Source organism: Salvelinus sp. IW2-2015, linkage group LG20 (assembly GCF_002910315.2).
Source record: "Salvelinus sp. IW2-2015 linkage group LG20, ASM291031v2, whole genome shotgun sequence".
NCBI classification, from domain to species: Eukaryota; Metazoa; Chordata; class Actinopteri; order Salmoniformes; family Salmonidae; genus Salvelinus; species Salvelinus sp. IW2-2015.
Window position 1 is genome coordinate 7,224,646 of NC_036860.1, and position 21,352 is coordinate 7,245,997.

General features: G+C 42.9%; 2 protein-coding genes and 1 non-coding gene across 3 annotated transcripts in view; 2 read left to right on the forward strand and 1 right to left on the reverse strand.

Moving 5' to 3' along the window:
* Positions 1 to 4,140, forward strand: part of LOC111981289 (voltage-dependent L-type calcium channel subunit beta-1) — a 34,444-nt gene extending 30,304 nt beyond the window's left edge. Inside the window, exon 8 of the mRNA XM_070449359.1 lies at positions 1,801 to 4,140. Within this exon, the coding sequence (XP_070305460.1) occupies positions 1,801 to 2,433 (633 nt within the window). The 3' untranslated portion in view covers positions 2,434 to 4,140. The remainder of the gene's footprint in view (positions 1 to 1,800) is intronic.
* A 2,733-nt stretch (positions 4,141 to 6,873) lies between these two features.
* Positions 6,874 to 11,848, forward strand: LOC111982051 (ADP-ribosylation factor-like protein 5B). The gene is made up of 6 exons (XM_024013580.2): positions 6,874 to 7,298; positions 8,065 to 8,125; positions 8,234 to 8,381; positions 8,881 to 8,964; positions 10,691 to 10,842; positions 10,980 to 11,848. The coding sequence occupies exons 1-6, from the start codon at positions 7,253 to 7,255 to the stop codon at positions 11,026 to 11,028; spliced, it is 540 nt and encodes a 179-aa protein (XP_023869348.1). The 5' UTR covers positions 6,874 to 7,252; the 3' UTR covers positions 11,029 to 11,848.
* A 1,758-nt stretch (positions 11,849 to 13,606) lies between these two features.
* trnac-gca (transfer RNA cysteine (anticodon GCA)) lies at positions 13,607 to 13,678 on the reverse strand. Its single transcript has one exon. It is a non-coding gene; the product is annotated as a tRNA-Cys (tRNA).
* Between the last annotated feature and the right edge of the window lie 7,674 nt (positions 13,679 to 21,352).

Below are 21,352 nucleotides of genomic sequence, written 5' to 3' on the forward strand. Positions count from 1 at the left end.
TCTACTCAAATAGCACATACACAAGACATTCACCACACACACACACACACACACAACACACACACCCACACACACACACACACACACACACACACACACATCAGAGTACTCAGAACAATATAGGCCCCACACATTACTGTAAAAGCCTTCTGCATTAGAAAACAGAAAACACCCACACACAAACAGAGAACTTCATCCTCTTCGAGAAAACCTCTCTGCAAATGACACAGTATCTTAGAGCAACACACACAGCAAAATTAGCAAAGGAGAGTTTATATGGGCAGGACACTGGATCCAGACCAAACCAGCACAGCTGGCCATCTGGCAAGGGTTTTCAGTGAGAATAACACACACACACAATCACATTGGAGTTGTGAAATGAATTGACGGGGGCAGTTATTGGATGAAATGAAAATCCTCCATCATCCGTCCATCAGTCAGAGAGGTACAGTACCTCTGTCTCTGGTCTGCTGCCTATTCCCTGTTCACTGTAATTGGTTGAGAAAATGGAGTTGTGTGCCCCTTACCCAACCTCGGGGCTCCCTGCCTGGCCTCCTTTCTTCAGCGCTCCTTTATCGTCTGGGAAACGGTGTCCAGTTTACTTCCCTTCTCCGTGTTGCCATGGCACCGTCCCTGAAAAGGAGCGAATCATCTCGGCCGCTTGGCCAATGTGTGCCTTGTTGTTGTGGCATCATTTCTGGKTTTCTGATGTGTGTGGCGTGGCAGGGATGGGCTGTGTGTGTGTGAGAGCATGCATATGCGTGCATGCGCGCGCGTGTGTGTAACGTGATGTGGGCCGTGACTAATAGGAATGTCCTAATTCATGAATTCACACAGGAAACTCTAACCAGCAGAAAAATGATAATCTGGGTCTCATCTCCRATCAGCCACTGGCTTCAGCCAAATACATACAGCATGACTCATGACTGTCATAGTCCAAGWCCTTGTGAAAGTGTCCAAGCTGCTTCCGTATATCAATGAGTTATACCCACAGAATTGATTTAATCGTGTTCATTTAGACATAAATGCACTATTATGAACAGTGATTTCTCTGATTCAATAGGTCATATTGTATATGGTACGGCTAGCTGTACATTGTCTTACGTCAGATAGATCAGTGCAGGCGGAATCGCCGCGCTGTCTCGGTTGAGGGCCGAGCGTCGCGTACGAGTAACACAATCTGACAAAAGACAATGGCGGCTGTATAGATTCATTAGAATTYGTTCAGACGGAGGAGATTTTGTTCCGTTATTATTTTACTGTCAATGGGTGTGACTTAAGCTCGGCCTATTCAAAGTCATGAGCAAGGATCAGCCAAATGTTGGCTTGACCCAACTCTGAAGTGTCTTGTTAATTGTGCTGAGTTACACAGAACGTAATACTTACTACTTAGGATGAGGAACATGCTTGTGAATGAAGAGATATCACAATTAGTTGAAACATCATTTTAGCTGCTGTGAAAAATCAGCCAGAAGAGGGCACTGTTGGTTTTGCAGCCAGGAGCTGAACGTGGTGTTTCGCTTGCCTAATGACTGCATGGCTGTTTCTCTTACAGATGATGAATGAACACATTTCTGTAGTCTAWGGAAAAGAGTCTGCGTGCATGTATTAAATACAAAAAAAAAAATGTCACTTTGACCAAGTAATTATTTACAAGGTGTGTTTTAAGTACTGCATAAATATATTCATTGTTATACTGTAAACCTCTTTGTGTTGCATTGTGAACTGACTGACTGACATTACTGATATCCTGTTTGATCKAACTGCACCCTAACCTGTCCTATCCYTGTTGACTAACCCACTGCCTGGGCCTTGTTCTGTCTCACTGTGTCTCTGCATGGCGTGTGGTGTGGGCGGGGCTCGCTGCAGGGGCCGTACCTGGTGCACGGAGAACAGAAGCAGGAAGGGCCTCTGTCGGAGTGCGGTGGTAGCGGCAGTCTCCATGACTACCAGAGTGACCAGGGAGGGAAGCAGCAACCGCAGCAGCACCAGCAGCAGAAGCAGCAGACCTACCTGCACTCCTCACGGGGCCAGCTACGGGCAGGGAGTGGGAGGGGCCTGTCCCGGCAGGACACCTTCGACTCTGAGACTCAGGGCAGTCGGGACTCGGCCTACACTGAAGCAGGGGACTCTTGCATGGACATTGAGACCGACCCCTACGAGGAGTCTGAGATGTACCGCGGGGTAGGGGGCGGGGGCAGCCGCCTCCACCTGGCCCAGCACCACGGCCGGSAGGCCTCCTGGGAAGACGAGGGGGCCGAGCCGGACCAAGAGAACCTCAACCACCCTCCCATACCCTCCCACACCCAGCCTGGGCAACACAGCCGGGCCAAGCTAAGGGAGAGGTACTGCCAGGAACCCGGGGACACCGGCGCCAACATGGGCCGCAACAAGAACCAGGAGGACTGGGGGAGGGACGTGTACATCCGTTAAACACACATCACAACACATGGGCTAGGAGGCTGATGGACAGACTGGGGAAGGGAGGGAGGGAGGAAGTTCACGGTTAGGGCTAGGGGGTTAGCGGGGAGATGAGGGTGGGTTTGGGGGCCATGCCAATCAGAAGCTCATGAATTGATCTGTTTACAACCCTTATTAAAGAGGTACTTTTCTCATCGTTGAGTACGCTGTAAAGAAAAAAACAACTGCCAGATGCCATACACCTCATCCGGTTATGTTAGCTATATTCAATTTATTTATGTTTTGAGAGAAAAAAAGCAGTTTGGTTGGTCTCTTTTTAGTTTCTTTTGTTAGTACTACTGCATGAATACCATTGGAATCCTACTGAACTGACAGCACGAGGACAGTTATCATTATGATTATGAATTCATCATTGTGTGATCTGTATGGCTTAATCTCTGTAGTGTAGAATGTGAAGGCTGATAGAGCTGTAGTCCGTCATGTCCGTCCTCTGCAGTCTTAAACAGGGTTGTATGTCCCATGTACAGTACAGAGCATCAGGATCTCTATCCCCACAGCTTCAGGCTCAGCTTCAGGATTCAGACACTTTCAGGATGGATCCTAAGCTTTTTGAGTCCCTTTGCTCCGATTCCTCATCACCCAGACCTTAAAAGCTATCTGGTGGAGAAGTTGCCATAATGTCTTCAGAATAGTTTATTGAGATRATTGTTTTATTCGTTTGACGCTTACCTTAATGTTAAGAATAAAAGGAAACACCCCAAAGATACTACTTCTTCTTCCCTAACCGGCTTCAGCCATAGCATTTAAATAGAACTGTATGTGTCTGGTCTGGTTGTCCCCATCTGTTTCCTGCTATTTTAGGGATACTGTCTGTCTGTGGGTGATAGCTTTGCTCGTGTAGTATACATTGTCTTTTCGAATGTGGYACAGTTCATAAGCAGCACYACAGTAGTAGTCGCGTGAATGAAATGTCCTACCTAATAGTCTCTCACACCCTCAGACTTCACTTCAAGAACTCCAATCACAAGTGCCGGAATGTTTCGCCAAGCCACGTCCACCATTGTCATGGTGGGATGTCTTATCTCTTGTCACACTCACTGTTTTCATATGTGTGTCTTTACTGTATGTGTCCTCTTGGCTACTACCCTGCACTGTAGCCCACCCTGTCGCTCCAGCCTCCAGCACGATGTCCACCACCATCTTGTTTTCTCTGCACCAGCTTTGTGTTGTCTACGTGTTACAGGGCACACTAACAGTTATGTAAGAGTTGTTTTGCGTGGTAAATCACCCCAAACGTTCAACCAAACAGCTAGCTTGTCKGAATGTCAGATGCCATGCACTTCTCTTCTTGATTTCTGACTGACTTTAGTGGTGTTTTTTCCTGTGGACATTTGCATTTTATAAGGTCCTCAGTTCTTTAGCGCTAGTGAGAAGAGTGTAAAGGGGGGTGGGGGATAGGTACAAAACATGGWCTTTAACTCAGTTAACTAAATGGAGGATCCACAAATGTCTTTGGTGGGCTCCTTCTGCCCACCCCTTCAGTCAAATAAATATTAAATAATAATTCGTAAATAMTGTTTATTGTTGCGTTATCGCAATTGTTAAAAAGATGAAAGAACATGTATCATTGGTGCCTGATTGTAGCTACATTTTGCTTTTTCTGCCTTTCATTTTTAATCTGTGGATAAATTCGTATTTTAATTAAAATTTTAATCAGAAAAAAAATCTGTTTGGGAATTTCATTGTGTCACTCCTTTGATCAAATCAAATTTTATTGGTCACATACACGTGGTTACCTGTCTCTTATACACATCTAGATGTGTATAAGAGACAGGATGTTAAAGCGAGTGTGGCGAAATGCTTGTGCTTCTCGTTCCAACAGTGCAGTAATATCTAACGAGTAATCTAACAATTCCACAACAACTACCTAATACACACAAATCGAAAGGGACGGAATAAGAATATGTACATATAAATATATGGATGAGTGATGACCGAGCGGCATAGGCAAGATGCAATAGATGGTATAAGATACAGTATATACATATGAGATGAGTTATGTAAACATTATTAAAGTGGCATTATTTAAGTGACTAGTGATCCATTTATTAAAGTGGCCAATGATTTAAGTCTGTGTGTAGGCAGCAGCCAATCTGTGTTAGTGATGGCTGTTTAACAGTCTGATGGCTTGAGATAGAAGTGGTTTTTCAGTCCCTCGGTCCCAGCTTTGATGCACGTACTGACCTCGCCTTCTGGATGATAACGGGGTGAACAGGCAGTGGCTCGGGTGGTTGTCCTTGATGATCTTTTTGGCCTTCCTGACATCGGGTGCTGTAGGTGTCCTGGAGGGCAGGTAGTTTGCCCCCGGTGATGCGTTGTGCAGACCGCACCACCCTCTGGAGAGCAGTTGAGAGCGGTGCAGTTGCCGTACGAGGTGGTGATACAGGCCAACCGGATGCTCTCAATTGTGCATCTGTAAAAGTTTGTGAGGGTTTTAGGTGACAAACCAAATTTCTTCAGCCTCCTGAGGTAGAAGAGGCACTGTTGCACTTTCTTCAACACACTGTCTGTGTGGGTGGACCATTTCAGTGTGTCTGTAATGTGTACACCGAGGAACTTAACTTTTACCTTCTCCACTACTGTCTCGTCGATGTGGATAGGGGGTGCTCCGTTTGCTGTTTCCTGAAGTCCACGAAACAGCAGAGGGAGCTAATAATCACTGATGATTATCAGGGACACACACTTGCACATCCTCCACACCTAGAGGGCTGTATGACTGAATACATTAGTTTGCCATTTAAATTAGCTATACTTTAATTTAAATGATCCCTCAATTCTTGCAATGCAAGTAACTTAAGTATATTGATGATTGAAGCCGTTGTCAAATAACAGAAAACCTCATCAGGTGCATGACGTAACAATACGTATAACAGCTGAAGCTTGTTGWAGTTCACCTTCTGTTACATAAACTATGGCTTAAAATATGGTTTCTGTTTTTCTTGCGAAGGAAAAAAAGAAGAAAGCCTCTTAAGAACTTGTGGTTTTTGACTCATCTCTGGTTGAAAACACAACAGCCGCAGGACTCAGCTCAGCGCRTGACGTGCCCTGGATTGTCATGCCTACACTGTGGAGGAAACTATTTTTTGTTTGTTTTTAATTCCAGACATTTTAAAAAGAAGTAAAAACCATATAATGTTCTATGGGAGGATATCTAGAATATCTAGAAGTTTGGGTGTGGTGGTCCCTCTTCCTGAATCTGCGATCAGAAGTTGGATCGTTTTTCAGGCTTTCCCTAATGTCCACACCATGACCCAGAGTGACCCCTGACTGAGTCCTACCATTACAGGATTCTTGAGTGAATCCTATGTAAATAAATAGAGGCCTGATCAGTGTTCKGATTAGGGTGGATGTCAGTGTTGGCGATATTCAGTAGGGATCCGGCTATGATATTCAGTAGGAGCACTGGGGCATACACTTCACAGAGTAACTAAGATATGAGTGTGATAGTACCGTTTTTAAAATATATTCATGTGATTGAAATGGAAAAATGGAACAGCTAGTGATCCTGAAGTTACATGGAAAACTCCCTGCACTGCCGTAAAGAGCCAGACTTCTAAGCAGAAGCCTCATGTTGTGGGACTATCACTTCTACCACCAGGACATTTTAACTTGGGAAAGTCAAGCCCTGAAGTTAATTCAAACACATTCTCATTCACAGGAATAGAAAGGGRATTCCAGGGGAATGTCACAGTCATTGTTTCACTTTTTGATGCCATCAATAAATATCACCTGTAGAATTCCCCTGAAATGAGGCTTGGTCAAAGTACACGGTACTTTACGGGGCAACTAAGATATTAGTGCAGAGTGCCGTTTTTAAAACAATTGATGGATATTCATGTGATTGAAGGGGATCAGCTAGTGACCCTGCYCACTGGGCACAGACGTCAATTCAACGTCTCTTCSAAGTTGGTTKAATGTAATTTCATTGAAATKACGTGGAAACAACGTTGATTCAACCAGTGTGTGCCCATGGGTGAGGTTTACATGCAAAAACATTACACACTGCACTGTGGTGAAATAAAGATCCAGATTTCATAGCGCCTAAGGTTGTGACACTATCCCACTTCTGCCATCGTTGTAGACAATAWTTCAAATTGGGAAAGTCATGCCCTGAAGTTTATGATAAACACAATCTCAATCACAGGAATAGAAAGGACATTCTAGGTGAATGTCACAGTCATTGTTTCACTTTTGGTTACTAAACATGTAGAATTCCCCTGCTTGAAATTAGGCTTGAGGAACTATAAAGTAGTTCCGCGGCCATATGTGGGTGACGGCGTTGTCCTCCCATTGATCAGAGCTCTCATTTCATTCGTCACATTTGCGTCATGTTTTGCTACAGAAGCGTGGCCACGCCCGCTTTTAGCTGCTGAGGAATTCCTTTGCCCCGCCTTTTTCGGTGACTCGCTCCAATCATACCCCAAAATCTAGCTAGCTAAGTAAAAGAATGCATTGCCTATTTTGATCGCAGAATCAATTTGGTATCGATAGACAACCCATGGGCACATATCTCGTTTTGTTTGTGTCGATAAACGTCAGAAAAATACCTTTCTAGGCTGTGCTACCTAATGTTTTCCAGGTAGTTGGCTWAATAGCCTCGATGCACAGCACAGGGTTAGTTATCAATACAGTTATTTAGCTAGCTAACGTTAGCTATCTTTGCTTGAAGTGTGGGCTGCCTATTGTGTTAGCTAGCCAGCTACCGTTAACAGCTATCTGATTTGCTGTGTTTGAAATATTTTCATATTCTTCATTCTCATCACCGGTGGATATGGGACTACTCTTTACCAAGCTGATGACTGTCTTCGGAGACAGAGGTAATCAGTTGTGTGCCTGGATACATCTAATTTACTGCTATTATTGTTGCTCCTAAGTAATCTCCACTCCGTGCCTGATAATTTCTGCTTGTTTGGTTTGATAACGTTAGCTGCTTTGTAGCAGAGTGTTGTTATGGACTGGATTTAAATTATGAGAACGCAAGAAGCTGTTARACGTGATTTTCAATAACGTTAGTGACAGTTCAAMAAATGGTTAATTTCGGCATAGCCAAAATCGTAGCTAAATTTCTAACTACACCGGGCACCTTCCAATAACTGGTTAATTTATATCGGACACGAGCTAGTCSGTACTGGATGTCCTGTTCACTGTGTCAACGTTCTGCACACGTGTCCCGTGTAATTATCTGTTTTCTATGTAGCGGTAGTGATAGTGAATTGCATTAGTATTATGCAACCAATAACATTTTGTCAATCAGTACTGTTTACCTCGTTGATGAGATGATGGCAGGTTAGAGGTCGCTGGGGTTGACTATCAGGGTCAAATGGCCCTTGTTTTACCTAATTTACCTAACACTGCAAACAAACAGATGTTTTGACCCCTTTGGATAATAAAGATGTCTGCCCATGTTTTTCATATCTGGTATTTGAGTCCATGGCTAGACCCTTCAAAGAGAGTCCATCAGTCAGATGTGTTATCGTGGTGATGATTGATTMGCTTTGRGGGTCACAGGTCTGTGAATGGCAATCCCGTGTGTCTGTTATGTAGAAGTGTGTAAATCACTTTCCTTTTTTCCTTCTCTCATAGAACACAAAGTGATCATAGTGGGCCTGGAYAATGCTGGGAAGACCACTATCCTCTACCAATTGTGAGTGATATCAAAATAGATTTGTATAATTCATGATCACATAAGTCTCAAATTTATGCAAATKATATTTATAATCACTTAGTCATAACAATCGCTCTGTCCTCTCAGCCTTACCAAAGAGGCGGTTCACACCTCCCCCACCATTGGCAGTAACGTAGAGGAGATCTCTGTACGCAAGACCCGCTTCCTGGTGTGGGACATCGGAGGCCAGGAAAGCCTGAGAGCCAGCTGGAACTCCTACTACTGCAACACAGAGGTACGGATATGTTGGTGTGTGTGCCGCAGAATGTCTTTRTCGAGGAGCAGCATGTGTATTTTTTTATGTAACAAAGTGTGTACAGGTGTGTGTTGGTTCCTGGCCAGTTACAGCTGGAGTAGAAATAGAACCCTGGTGAAGGTGCTAATGCCTAAACACTTTTTTGCTTTAACTTCCCTTTCCCTYYGAGACTGTCTGAATAGCTACAGCTGGAGACGATATGTTTTTCAGCGCCAACGATTAGGSCAACACTGAGTTATTACACTTTAACCAGCAGCTGATTGTTGTTATCATTGATAAGGCATGGGAACACTATTACATCATCTGTTACAGAACTAACCATATCAGCCTGCTGTCCTGAGTATTCCTCTAACACTAGACTGTTACTGAAGTCATACTAAAYGTTGATGAGATGAGAGCACTCCGAGCCAGGGGTAAAGTTAAGTGAGTAAGTTGGTCCTCTTTGGCCAGGGTATTCAGTTGTTTTGTCTCTCTTTAGATTGTGATTCTGGTTGTGGACAGCACAGACCGCGAGCGCCTAAATCTGAACAAAGATGAACTTCACCGCATGCTTGCACATGAGGTAACAACCACCTGGGTTTTTTGGAGGGATCATGGGAAGGGGGGAAGGAGGGTCAGCTCAACCTCACTGTTTAAGATTTTTTTTTCTGAAGACCAGTTTCAAATGCAGGAAAGCACACTATTCATTCTTAACTTCCCTTTTCCTGTATATGACACACCAGAAATATTAGCCGATTGGAATTTCCTTATTTTATCAACAGGTGGATGAGTGAGGATTACTTTTATGAATAAGGGCACTTTGTTTACTAGGTAGTTCACGTTCCATTGTCACTCACCTTATGTATCTTTTTAAAGGTGCAATATACAGAAATCGTTCCGCCATTTCCTGGTTGCTAAAATTCTAATAGTTCACCTAATTTCAGTTTGTGACAAACAAGCAATCGATAGTGTAGAAAATTGTTGTACCATCCAAACTGYTGTGAAATATCTTTTTGATAACCAAAAATATTATATTTTTAGCTGTTTGAAGCTGGTGTAAAGAATTTCTTCTTAGACTTGCTTTCAATGAGAATGACAGATCTATAACTCACATTTCTATGTGAATTTGATCAGGTGGCCCAAAAAGTGACATATTGCAGATTTAACATGTTGACTTGTGAGCTGTGTTCATGCTCTCAATATGACYCATATCACCACTACAGAGCAAACAAACTGATTGCAAAACCATGATGGGTTGTTTCAACATTTCCCCTGTGTGAATCAGTGCATTGACAGCTGAGCTGTTCAGTTTCTGTTCTGCTGACGCTGCTATTTTCTATTATCTGAGATGTCGCAGCGGAGAGATTCTGTAGATTTCCACAGGAAACGCTCAGACGTGTAAATATGTTGAATATAAAAACGAGATAATTGTGCCTCTCTCCTGTCTGACTGGTCTGTAGGACCTACAGAATGTAACCCTGCCTTTCTCTCCTGTCCTGTCTGACTGGTGTGTAGGACCTACAGAATGTAACCCTGCCTATCTCTCCTGTCCTGCTCTGGACTGTGTGTAGAACCCTACAGAATGTAAACCCTGCCTTTCTCTCCTGTCTGTCTGACTGGGTGTGTAGGACTACAGAATGTAACCCTGCCTTCTCTCCTTTCCTGTCTGACTGGTGTGTAAGGCTACAGAATGTAACCTGCCTTTCTCTCCTGTCCTGTCTGCACTGGTGTGTAGGACACAGAATGTAACCCTGCCTTTCTCTCCTGTCCTGTCTGACTGGTGTGTGACCTACAGAATGTAACCGCTACTCTCTCTGTCCTGTCTGACTGGTGTGTAGGACCTACAGAATGTAACCCTGCTTTCTCTCTGTCCTGTCTGACTGGTGTGTAGGACCTACAGAATGTAACCCTGCCTATCTCTCTGTCTGTCTGACTGGTTGGTAGGACTACAGAATGTAACCCTGCCTATCTCTCCTGTCCTGTCTGACATGGTGTGTAGGACCTACAGAATGTAACCTGCCTTTCTCTCCTGTCCTGTCTGACTGGTGTGTAGGACTACAGAATGTAACCCTGCCTATCTCTCCTTCCTGTCTGACTGGTGTGTAGGACCTACAGAATGTAACCTGCTATCTCTCCTGTCCTGTCTGACTGGTGTGTAGGCTACAGAATGTAACCTGCTTTATCTCCTGTCCTGTGATGGTGGTGGACCTACAGAATGTAACCCTGCCTATCTCTCCTGTCCTGTCTGCCTGGTGTGTAGGCCTACAGAATGTAACCCTGCTATCTCTCCTGTCTGACTGGTGTGTAAGGACCTACAGAATGCTGCGATTCTAGTTCTGGCCAACAAGCAGGACATGAAGGACTCTATGACAGTGGCAGAGATCTCCCAGTGCCTCACCCTAAGCTCTATCACAGCCCACTCCTGGCATGTACAGGCCTGCTGTGCCCTCACAGGGGAGGGGTGAGTACACTGCATAACTACAGACACGCCTGGGCCGCCTCCGTGTGTGTGTGATAACATTCCCATAAATAACCTAAAGTCACTCAAACACAGTTWAATTTTCAAAACCATTTCCATCTCTTTCTCCTAACCTCCAGACTACCTGCCAGTCTGGACTGGATGAGGTCTCGTGTCCTGGCCAGTTAGAACTCCTTCCGTGGGCTCATCCCAATTGGAACCAGGACAGCTATCCTTTGACCCAACAAACACAACCTCTCAGACGTCGCAGCCAAAGCCACAGTGCCCAGATCAGGATCTCCACTATCTGTAGTGACACTGCCCCTCTGAGCCCCAGGGGTGGCCCCAGTCTTGCCCTGTCACCCTCATGCCTTACCCAGCCCTTAGTGTGTATGCCAGGGCTGACCAGAGTCCAGGTCTGCCTCGGGATAGAGGAGGCCTGGAGGAACCTGGCAGAACCTCAACTAGATATGCCAGGGTGTGCATRTGCGTAAGCATCTATGTGTGGTGTGTGTGAGACTCCGTTCTAGAGGTCCACCATGTTTACATAAGAATCCTTACCTGTCAGRCCTGACTCCATAAGGATGACACAGTATGCCCCACATAAGCTGAAAAKGTACCTATCACAGTATTTAAGCCTCCTGTCCTCATGAACTCCACAGAGGTAGAATGGGAGGTTGCATTGGATTTCTTTAACATACAGATTTGTACCTCTGACTTGAGGAAAACCACAGTACAACAGGTTAAGAGGCCAGACCTAATGGGGAGAAAACTGGTGCTCAGCCTTCTGAGCTATCAATGCACAAATTACTTGAAGTATTTATATCAAAGAAGAAAAAAGGGGGTTGCTTGACAGTGAAAAACGGTAGCATGCTTTCTGTAAAAAGCAAGATGACAAACAAGTATTGTCTGATTTTAAGGTTAATCATGTATTTTTATACATATACAGTGGCTATGTATTTTACGGTACAAAATATTTTTTGTACAAATAAATGTTATTGTTGATAAACTGGTGACTGGGCTGCCTTCTCTGTAGTAGGGGAATTACACATGGAACAATTTGGGAACGCCTGAACCAATGATTTATATACTGAACAAAAATCTAAGCGCAACATGCAACAATTTCAAAGGTTTTACTGAGTTACACTTCATAGAAGGAAATCAGTCAATTGAAATAAATGTATTAGGATTTCGCATGACTGTGCAGGGATGGGAGGGCATAGGCCCACCCACTTGGGAGCCAGGCCCAGTCAATCAGAATGAGTTTTTCCACACAAAGGTTTTTTTTACAGTAAGAAATATTCCTCAGTACCCCCCCCTTCTCGGACGATCCCACAGGTGAAGAAGCCGTTTGTAGAGGTCCTGGACTGGCGTGGTTACACGTGGTCTGCAGTTTTTAGGCCGGTTGGATGTACTACCATATTCTCTAAAATGACTTTGGAGGCGGCTAATGGTAGAGAAATKAACATTCAATTATCTGGCAACAGGTCTGTTGGACATTCCTGCAGTCAGCATGTCAATTGCACACTCCCTCAAAACTTGAGACGTTTGTGGCATTGTGTTATGTAGCAAAACTGCACATTTTAGAGTGGCCTTTTATTGTCCTCAGCACAAGGTGCACCTGTGTACTGATTGATCTGTTTAATCAGCTTCTTGACATGCCACACCTGTCAGGTGGATGGATTATCTTGGAAAAKGAGAAATGCTCACTAACAGGGATGTAAACAAATTTGTGAACAACATTTGAGAGAAATAAGCTTTTTGTGCATATGGAACATTTCTGGGATCTTTTATTTCAGCTCATGAAAAAATGGGACCAACACTTTACATGTTGTGTTTGTATTTTTGTACCAATGTCTTGCTCCCATGCAGATTTTGTATTTGCCAAGCAAGGCAGATTAATGTTCTGTATTATGTCGTATAATCTGGAGATTGTGCCCTTCAGATACGGGTTAAGATCTAAACACTTCTCGACTGTACACTTAGTAGGCTCGAGTGGAAATGAAAGGAAATGTGTTTTAGCAAAACTGCGAGTTTGCCGGGCYGGTATCTAAAAAAGTGGATATTGGGAATATTATGGTCAACCCTCAGAGTATAGAATGAGTCGAATGTGTTATCAACAAATAGGTCACAAATAAAACACCAGACCGTTCCTATGCCAGAACTGGAATGTCGTGTCAATCTGTGACACTGTGAAGAGATGATTAGATGTTAATAGAGAGAAACCGCTTGCTTGTTTAAGGCTAAAGTGATTTCGGGATTGGGACCAGATTTGAATATAACTCACATTTCTATGTGCATTTGGTGGGGTTGCCGAGGTGCCTTATTGCTATTGTAAACGGGTTACTAACGTAATTGTAGCTGTAAAAATAAATGTTTTGTCATACCAGTTGTATATGGGCTGTTATAAACTGGGTGGTTCGAGCCCTGAATGCCGATTGGCTGGCCAATATACCACGGCTAAGGGCTGTTCTTACGCAACGCGGAGTGTCAGGACACAGCCCTTTTAGCCGTGGTATRTTGGCCATGTACCACAAACCCCCGAGGTGCCTTATTACGAATATTAACTGGTTACCAACGTAATCAGAGCAGTAAAAATAWATRTTTTCTCATGACTGTGGTAWATGGTCTGATATACCACGGTTGTCAGTCAATCAGTAATCCAAGGTTTATATTCCGAACGGTTTTTAACAGCTACACCACACTTTATTTACTAGTCTTGATAACACCAGCCCCTCCACAGCTCGCGCATTAGCGGGTTCAAAATAGGGGGCATCCGGATTTGAACCGGAGACCTCTTGATCTGCAGTCAAATGCTCTACCACTGAGCTATACCCCCACTGTACCTCAGCAGTAAAATAAAAGCTAAATATCCTAAGGATGTCAATTCTGTTCATAAATTAGAAAAACATTATTTTATGCGGTACGGTTTTTATTTTCGGTTAAAAAAAATGTATTTCACGGGTTATCGACGTTTTTCAAGGCGTGTTCGTCTGTTAGGGGAGCKCACATTGTGCATCGTTTCCTCCACTAGGAGGAGACAAATACATGTGTCTCTTGGGTGCTTTCAGTACTGTACAGTACACGGTATTTTATATATGCTATCAAAGGAGAAACGAATGTTAGTGTTTCTTTGTATCTTTTTGTTAGTAACAACATCAGTCGGCTCTCATGCATGCCCAATGATATATATATATTTTTTTTATGAACATGCATGCACCCTAAACACATTAGATAAAAAGATGGGTTTGGTCACAGTAGTAAACCTCAGATAGTAAAACTCTAGTTCTGTCGTGCATTTCATTCGTGCATTTGCMACAAAACAACAACAACAACAATAACCACTCACATCACACATTTCGACCAGTTTAAGTTTTATGGTGTGTATAGGGCAGGAATTGATAATGAGACAATTAAGGGTGCAGAATGTTGTTAAATCCGTGACCACGGAAACCAAAAAGCGTGCGAAAAGGCCTGTTATTACATCCCAGCCACTTGAAATGACATTGAGGTTTATTTGCATCACAACAAGGAGATTGCATTCCTCCGAATTTCAAAAGTAAATCTGGTGCTGATAGAAACGTGTAAATGACTAGAGAGCGACTCTGACTTCAGGAATACAATAGGCCTGCAATACAATGAATGACCTTCCATCAGGCATGTCTGCTACACTTCCTCAACAAGGGATTTGAAGGAATGGGTATCATTTTAACAGCTAGTTTCTCCTAAGTGAAAGATAATCCCATGGGTTATACCATGTACAATAAATATAGACCTAATAGTATGACGGCAACAATGTCTGACAGTAATAAACCTATCCATTTTACTGTAACAGTTATGATCAGGTAACATGTTCTACCAGCTGATACTATGAGCTCCCATTGCTATTGTTTTTTAAATTGTGTCTTGTATTTAAGATTGTCCACTGTGTGGTCCCCAAATACCTATGTAACTACTTTAACTTGGTCAGGGATAACCATAACTATTCCACTAGAAGGAGCAGTTGTGTAAAGTACTTAAGTACTACTTAAGTCGTTTTTTGGGGTATCTGTACTTTACTTTACTATTTATATTTTTGACAACTTTTACTTTTACTTCACTACATTCCTAAAGAAAATGATGTACTTTTTACTCCATACATTTTCCCTGACACCCAAAAGTACTCGTTACATTTTGAATGCTTAGCAGGACAGGAACATTGTCTAATTCACACACTTATGCTTAATTTGTAATGATGTCTGAGTGTTGAAGTGTAAAAATGGCACCATGTGGTTTGCTTAATATAAGACATTTGAAATGATTATACTTTTACATTTACTTTTGATGCTTAAGTATATTTAAACCAAATACTTTTACTTTTACTCAAGTAGTATTTTACTGGGTGACTTTCACTTTTACTTGAGTCATTTTCTATTAAGGTATCTTTACTCTAGGATGACAATTGAGTACTTTTTCCACCACTGAGAACCAACATTGTTCCTTTCAGATTTAAGAGCGGTATGGGGAAAGAACCCTTTTTGGAATTGTTKGGTTTCTGACATTATTTGGAATAGTCTTCCAAAGAACTTGAAATTCATAACCTCCATGGTCCATATCAAGTTTTCTCACTTAAAATGGCTAAATAGTAGCATGTCTCGTAAGTGAGCCGTAAGACTACATTATGTGGGTGAGAAGAAAATGCTCCCATCTACTGGACAGGTTGTGGTACTACTAAAAAAGCACCACAATGGAAGTAAGCTTTCGAGATTTKACTCTGTTATCCTTGATGATTTTCTTAAATTGTAGGTGGAGGCATATCCAGCTGGAGTGCTGTTATGTATGTATTTTATACATGTCTAATAAATTAAATCAAACAATCAGTCTTACAATATATATTTCTAATGGAAAAGGAATAGAGATAGACATACATTTAAACTGTTACCTGGCTAAAACTGACCATCTGTGCATGTTTGATTGTAGATCTGTCTATGTCTAGGCTTCAACATCCCTATATTCTGTTTGCCTATGGCAGGGATGGGCAACTTTGATGAGGGTGGGGGCAAAGAGAAAGTAATACAAAAGAAACTGAAAGTTACCCGATTACGTTACTGAGTTTGGGTAATCCAAAACGTACGTTACTGATTACAATTTTGGACAGGTAACTAGTAACTGTAATGGATTAGATTTAGAAAGTAACCTACCCAACAACCCTGTGTTCACTCATGATTGTGTGGCAGCRCACATCTCCAACTCAATCATCAAGTTTGCTGACGACAGAACAGTGGTAGGCCTGATTACCAACAACAACGAGACAGCCTACAGGGAGGAGTTGAGAGCTCTGGCGGTGTGGTKCCAGGAGAATAACCTTTCTCTCAATGTCAACAAAGCAAAGGAACTGATCGTGGACTACAGGAGACAGCAGAGAGAGCACGCCCCCATCCACATCGACGGGGCCRCAGCGGAGAGGGTGAAAGCTTTAAGATCTTTGGCGTGCGCATCACTGAGGACCTGAAATGGTCCCTTCACACCGATAGTGTGGTGAAGAAGGCGCAACAGCGTCTCTTCAACCTCAGGAAGCTGAAGAAATTCAGCTTGGCCCCTAACACCCTCACAAACATCTACAGATGCAACATTGAAAGAGCATTCTGTTCGTGCTGTATCACCGCCTGGTACAGCAATTGCACCGCCTGCAACCGCAGGGCTCTCCAGAGAGTGGTGCGGTCTGCCCAACGCATCATTGGGGGAACACTGCCTGCCCTCCAGGACATCTATAGCACCCAGTGTCACAGGAAGGCCAAGAAGATTATCAAGTACCTCAGCCACGGCCCGTCCACTACCATCTAAAAGGTGAAGACAGTACAGGTGCATCAAAACTGGGACCGAGAGACTGATAAACAGCTTCTATCTCCAGGCCATCAGACTGTTAAGCAGTTATCACTAGCCGGCCTCCGCCCGGTACCCTGCCCTGAACCTTAGACACTGTCATTAGCCGGCTACCAACCGGTACTCTACCCTGCCCCTGTACATAGAGTCGTTGAACACTGGTCACTTTAATAATGTTTACATACTGTCAGTGGTGGAAAAAGTTCTCAAATCTCATACTTGAGTAAAAGTAAAGATACCTTAATAGAAATGACTCAAGTAAAAGTGAATGTCACCCAGTAAAATACTACTTGAGTAAAAGTCCAAAATTATTTAGTTTTAAATATACTTAAGTATCAAAATTAAATGTAGTTGCTAAAATATACTTAAGTATCAAAAGTAAAAATASAAATAATAAAACATTCCTATTATTAAGCAAACCAGAAGGCACAATTTAAAAACATTTTTTTTTACAGGTAGCCAGGGTCACACTCCAACAGGGTTGACCAGGGATGTTCTCTTGATAAGTGTGAGAATTGGATCATTTTCTGTCCTGCTAAGCATTCAAAATGTTACGATTACTTTTGGGTGTCAGGGAAAATGTATGGAGTTAAAAGTATATATTTTTCTTTAGGAATGTAGTGAAGTAAAAGTAAAAGTTGTCAAAAATATAAATTGTAAAGTACAGAAACGCCAAAAAACGACTTAAGTAGTACTTTAAAGTATTTTTACTTAAGTACTTCACACCACTGCATACTGTTTTACCCACTTTAAATGTATATACTGAAAATGTATGGAGTTAAAAGTATATATTTTTCTTTAGGAATGTAGTGAAGTAAAAGTAAAAGTTGTCAAAAATATAAATTGTAAAGTACAGATACGGCAAAAAACGAATTAAGTAGTACTTTAAAGTATTGTTACTTAAGTACTTCACACCACTGCATACTGTTTTTCCCACTTTAAATGTATATACTGTATTTTAGTCATGGCTCATCCATTATAACAATCTCCACAGAGGAACTCTAGAGTTCTGTCAGAGTGACCATCAGGTTCTTGGTCACCCCCCTGACCAAGGCCCTTCTCCCCCGGTTGTTCAGTTTGGCCGGGCRGCCAGGTCTAGGAAGAGTCTTGGTGGTCCCAAATGTCTTCCATTTAAGAATGATGGAGGCCACTGTATTCTTGGGGACCTTTAATGCTGCAGAATTTTAAATCTGTGCTTTGACACAATCCTGTCTCGGAGCTCTACAAACAATTCCTCATGGCTTGGTTTTCTCTCTGACATGCACTGTCAACTGTGCGACCTTATATAGACAGGTGTGTGCCTTTCCAAATCATGTCCAATCAATTGAATTTACCATAGGTGGTCTCCAATCAAGTTGTGGAAACATCTTAAGGATGATCAATGRAAACAGGATGCAGCTGAGCTCAATTTCGAGTCTTATCTCAAACGGTCTTAATACTTATGTATATAAGTATACATTTGTAATAATTTCTAAAAAAAGTTTTTTGTTTTGTCATTATGGGGTATTGTGTGTAGATTGCTGAGAAAAAAACTATATTTAATCCATTTTAGAAYAAGGCTGTAAYGTACAAAAAGGTGGAAAAAGTCAAGGGGTCTGAATACTTTCCGAAGGCACTACAGTATTTATATTGAGGACTCTGACATTGCTCGTTCTGCTATGTCTTATTTTTTCTTTCTTTTGGATTATGTGTATTGTTAGATTGCTAGACGTTGCTGCACGGTTGGAGCTAGAAACATAAGCATTTCGCTACACCTGCGATAACATCTGCAAAACTGTGTACTTGGCCAATAAACTTTGATTCGATTTGTTCATTTGGATATCAATGCTAAGATATGTCGTCTAGGTTCTTAGAGGGTATACACTAACACAACATTTGTTTTATAAATTGTATGTTCCATAATCAGTAAGGGCCCGATTCCAACATAATAAATGATGCCTTTCTTACATATGCACTTCCTACACACTTCTCAGTAGTTGGTTTTCAGACTAACCTTATGAAGGTGCGTAATGGGCTTTACAGGCGTGGTTCTCTTGCGCATGCTGAATAAATGTAATTCAAACGCTGAAAACCCTCTAAMTTCCTAGCCGGCAGATTTTCAGGGTTTTCATTACATTTATCTTAAGCCATCCTTTCAAATACAGTGTACCTTTAAGTTTGAATTTTGATGACAGACTCAATAGAATAATCCAGAGAACGGGTTCAGAATATTAGGGATCAACGAAAGAAAGCCATCTAACTATATGCATATTGATCTGTCGTTTCAGCACCAATTGATAGATTTACATGACTCTGTTGTCACCRACATTTTCAACCTCTCCCTGACCCAGTCTGTAATACCTACATGTTTCAAGCAGACCACCATAGTCCCTGTGCACAAGAATTTCAAGGTAACTTGTCTAAATGACTGCTGACTGTAGCACTCACATCTGTAGCCATGAAATGCTTTGAAAGGCTGGTCATGGCTCACTTCAACCTCATCATCCCAGAAACCCTGAACCCACTCCAATTCACATACGCCCCAAACAGATCCACAGATGACGCAATCTCTATTGCACTCCACACTGCCCTTTCCCATCTGGRCAAAATGAACACCYACGTGAGAATGCTGTTCATAGACTACAGSTCAGCGTTCAACACCATAGTGCCCACAAAGCTCATCACTATGCTAACATGATGACCAGACCGCACTCGTCGCATACGCGAGCGTTGMAAAATAAAWGTACACATGCATGYTATTCAATCATTGCAYCCACTCTGTTCGTGCGCGTCAACGAGCGTCTGCGTAGCCAGGTGCTAAAATAGAACTTGGTTCTATTTGTGACGCTCGACGCACTGCAAGTCCTGTCTCTCCCATCTCCTCATTGGTTTTTAGGAATATATATACCCMCGTGGGTGATTGAAAGATGAGTTGAGGTCCACACTCCAATCCAGTAGGTTGGGGTAATGCACCTTAAAGTTGGTAGCCCACCGCCATAAAAAGTCCAAAGAAGAAGAAGAAGCCTGAAGGAGGAGAGATTACTAGAAAACAAAACGTTTACCCTTTTATCTGTTGATTAATTCTCGGGGGAGAGGACCTTGTGCATTTCAGGTAAAATGCAACCTAATGTTTATATCCCAAGACAAATTAGCTAGCAACAGCAAGCTAGCTAGTTGTATATCTCACTGGTCACCCCCAAAGCCAATTCTTCCTTTGGCCGTCTCTCCTTCCAGTTCTCTGCTGCCAATGACTGGAACGAACTGCAAAGGATCTTGAAGGCTGGGAGACTCTACCTCCTCACTAGCTTTAAGCACCAGCTGTCAGAGCAGCTCACAGATCACTGCACCTGTACATAGCTCATCTGTAATAGCCGCTCCAATCTACCTCATCCTCATCCCATACTTTATTTATTTTATTTATCTTGCTCCTTTGCACCCAGTATCTCAACTTGCACATTCATGTTCTTCTGCACATCTACCATTCCAGTGTTTAATTGCTATATTGTAATTACTTTGCCACATGGCCTATTTATTGCCTTACCTCTCTCATCCTACCTCATTTGCACATGCTGTATATAGATTTTTCCTACTGTATTATTGATTGTATGTTTGTTTATTCCATGTGTAACTCTGTGGTGTTGTCTGTGTCGAACTGCTTTGCTTTATCTTGGCCTGGTCGCAGTTGCAAATGAGAACTTGTTCTCAACTAGCCTACCTGGTTAAATAAAGGTGAAATAAATAAATAGCTAAATTGCCATAATGTGTTTAATGCTTTTCAACCTGTCCCCGAATATAGTTGGTTCAGAGTTTGTTTTGATATTTCAACCTGCRTGTCCTGATTGCATCTGGTGTGGCCGGGACAAAATCAACATGCGTGCGATGGCACACGCGGACACACGTGCGTATGCCATCTGGTCAGCATGTTAGGTCCCTGGAACTGTACACCTCCCTCTGCAACTGGATCCTGGACTTTCTGACGGGCCAYCCCCATATGGTGAAGGTAGGCAACAACACATCCGCCCCTCAGGGGTGCGTGCTTGGTACCCTCCTGTACTCCCTGTTCACCCACGACTGCATGACAGCGCATGACTACAACACCATCATCAAGTTTGCCGATGACACAACGGCGGTAGGCCTGTGTCATCACCAACGACGATGAGATAGCCTATAGGGAGGAGGTCAGAGACCTGGCAGTGCGGTGCCAGGACAACAACCTCTACCTCACCGTGGGCAAAACAAAGGCGCTTATCATGGACTACAGGAAAYGTAGGGCCGGACACRCCCCCATTCACATYGACAGGGCTGTAGTGGAGCAGGGTGAGAGCTTCAAGTTCCTCTGTGTCCACGTCGCTAACGACCTATCATGGTCCAAACACACCAACACTGTCGTAAAGAGTGCACGACAATTTCTCTTCTCCCTCAGGAGGCTGAAAAGATTTGGCGTGGGCCCTCAGATACTCAAAAAGTTCTACAGATGCACCATCGACAGCACCTTGACTGGCTACATCGCCGCTTGGTATGGMAACTGCTCGGCATCGGACTGCAAAGCGCTACAGAGGGTACATTACTGGGGYTGAACTCCCTGCCATCCAGGACCTCTATACCAGGCAGTGTCAGAGGAAGGCCCTAAAAATGGTCAAAGACACCAGCCACCCAAGTCATAGACAGTTCT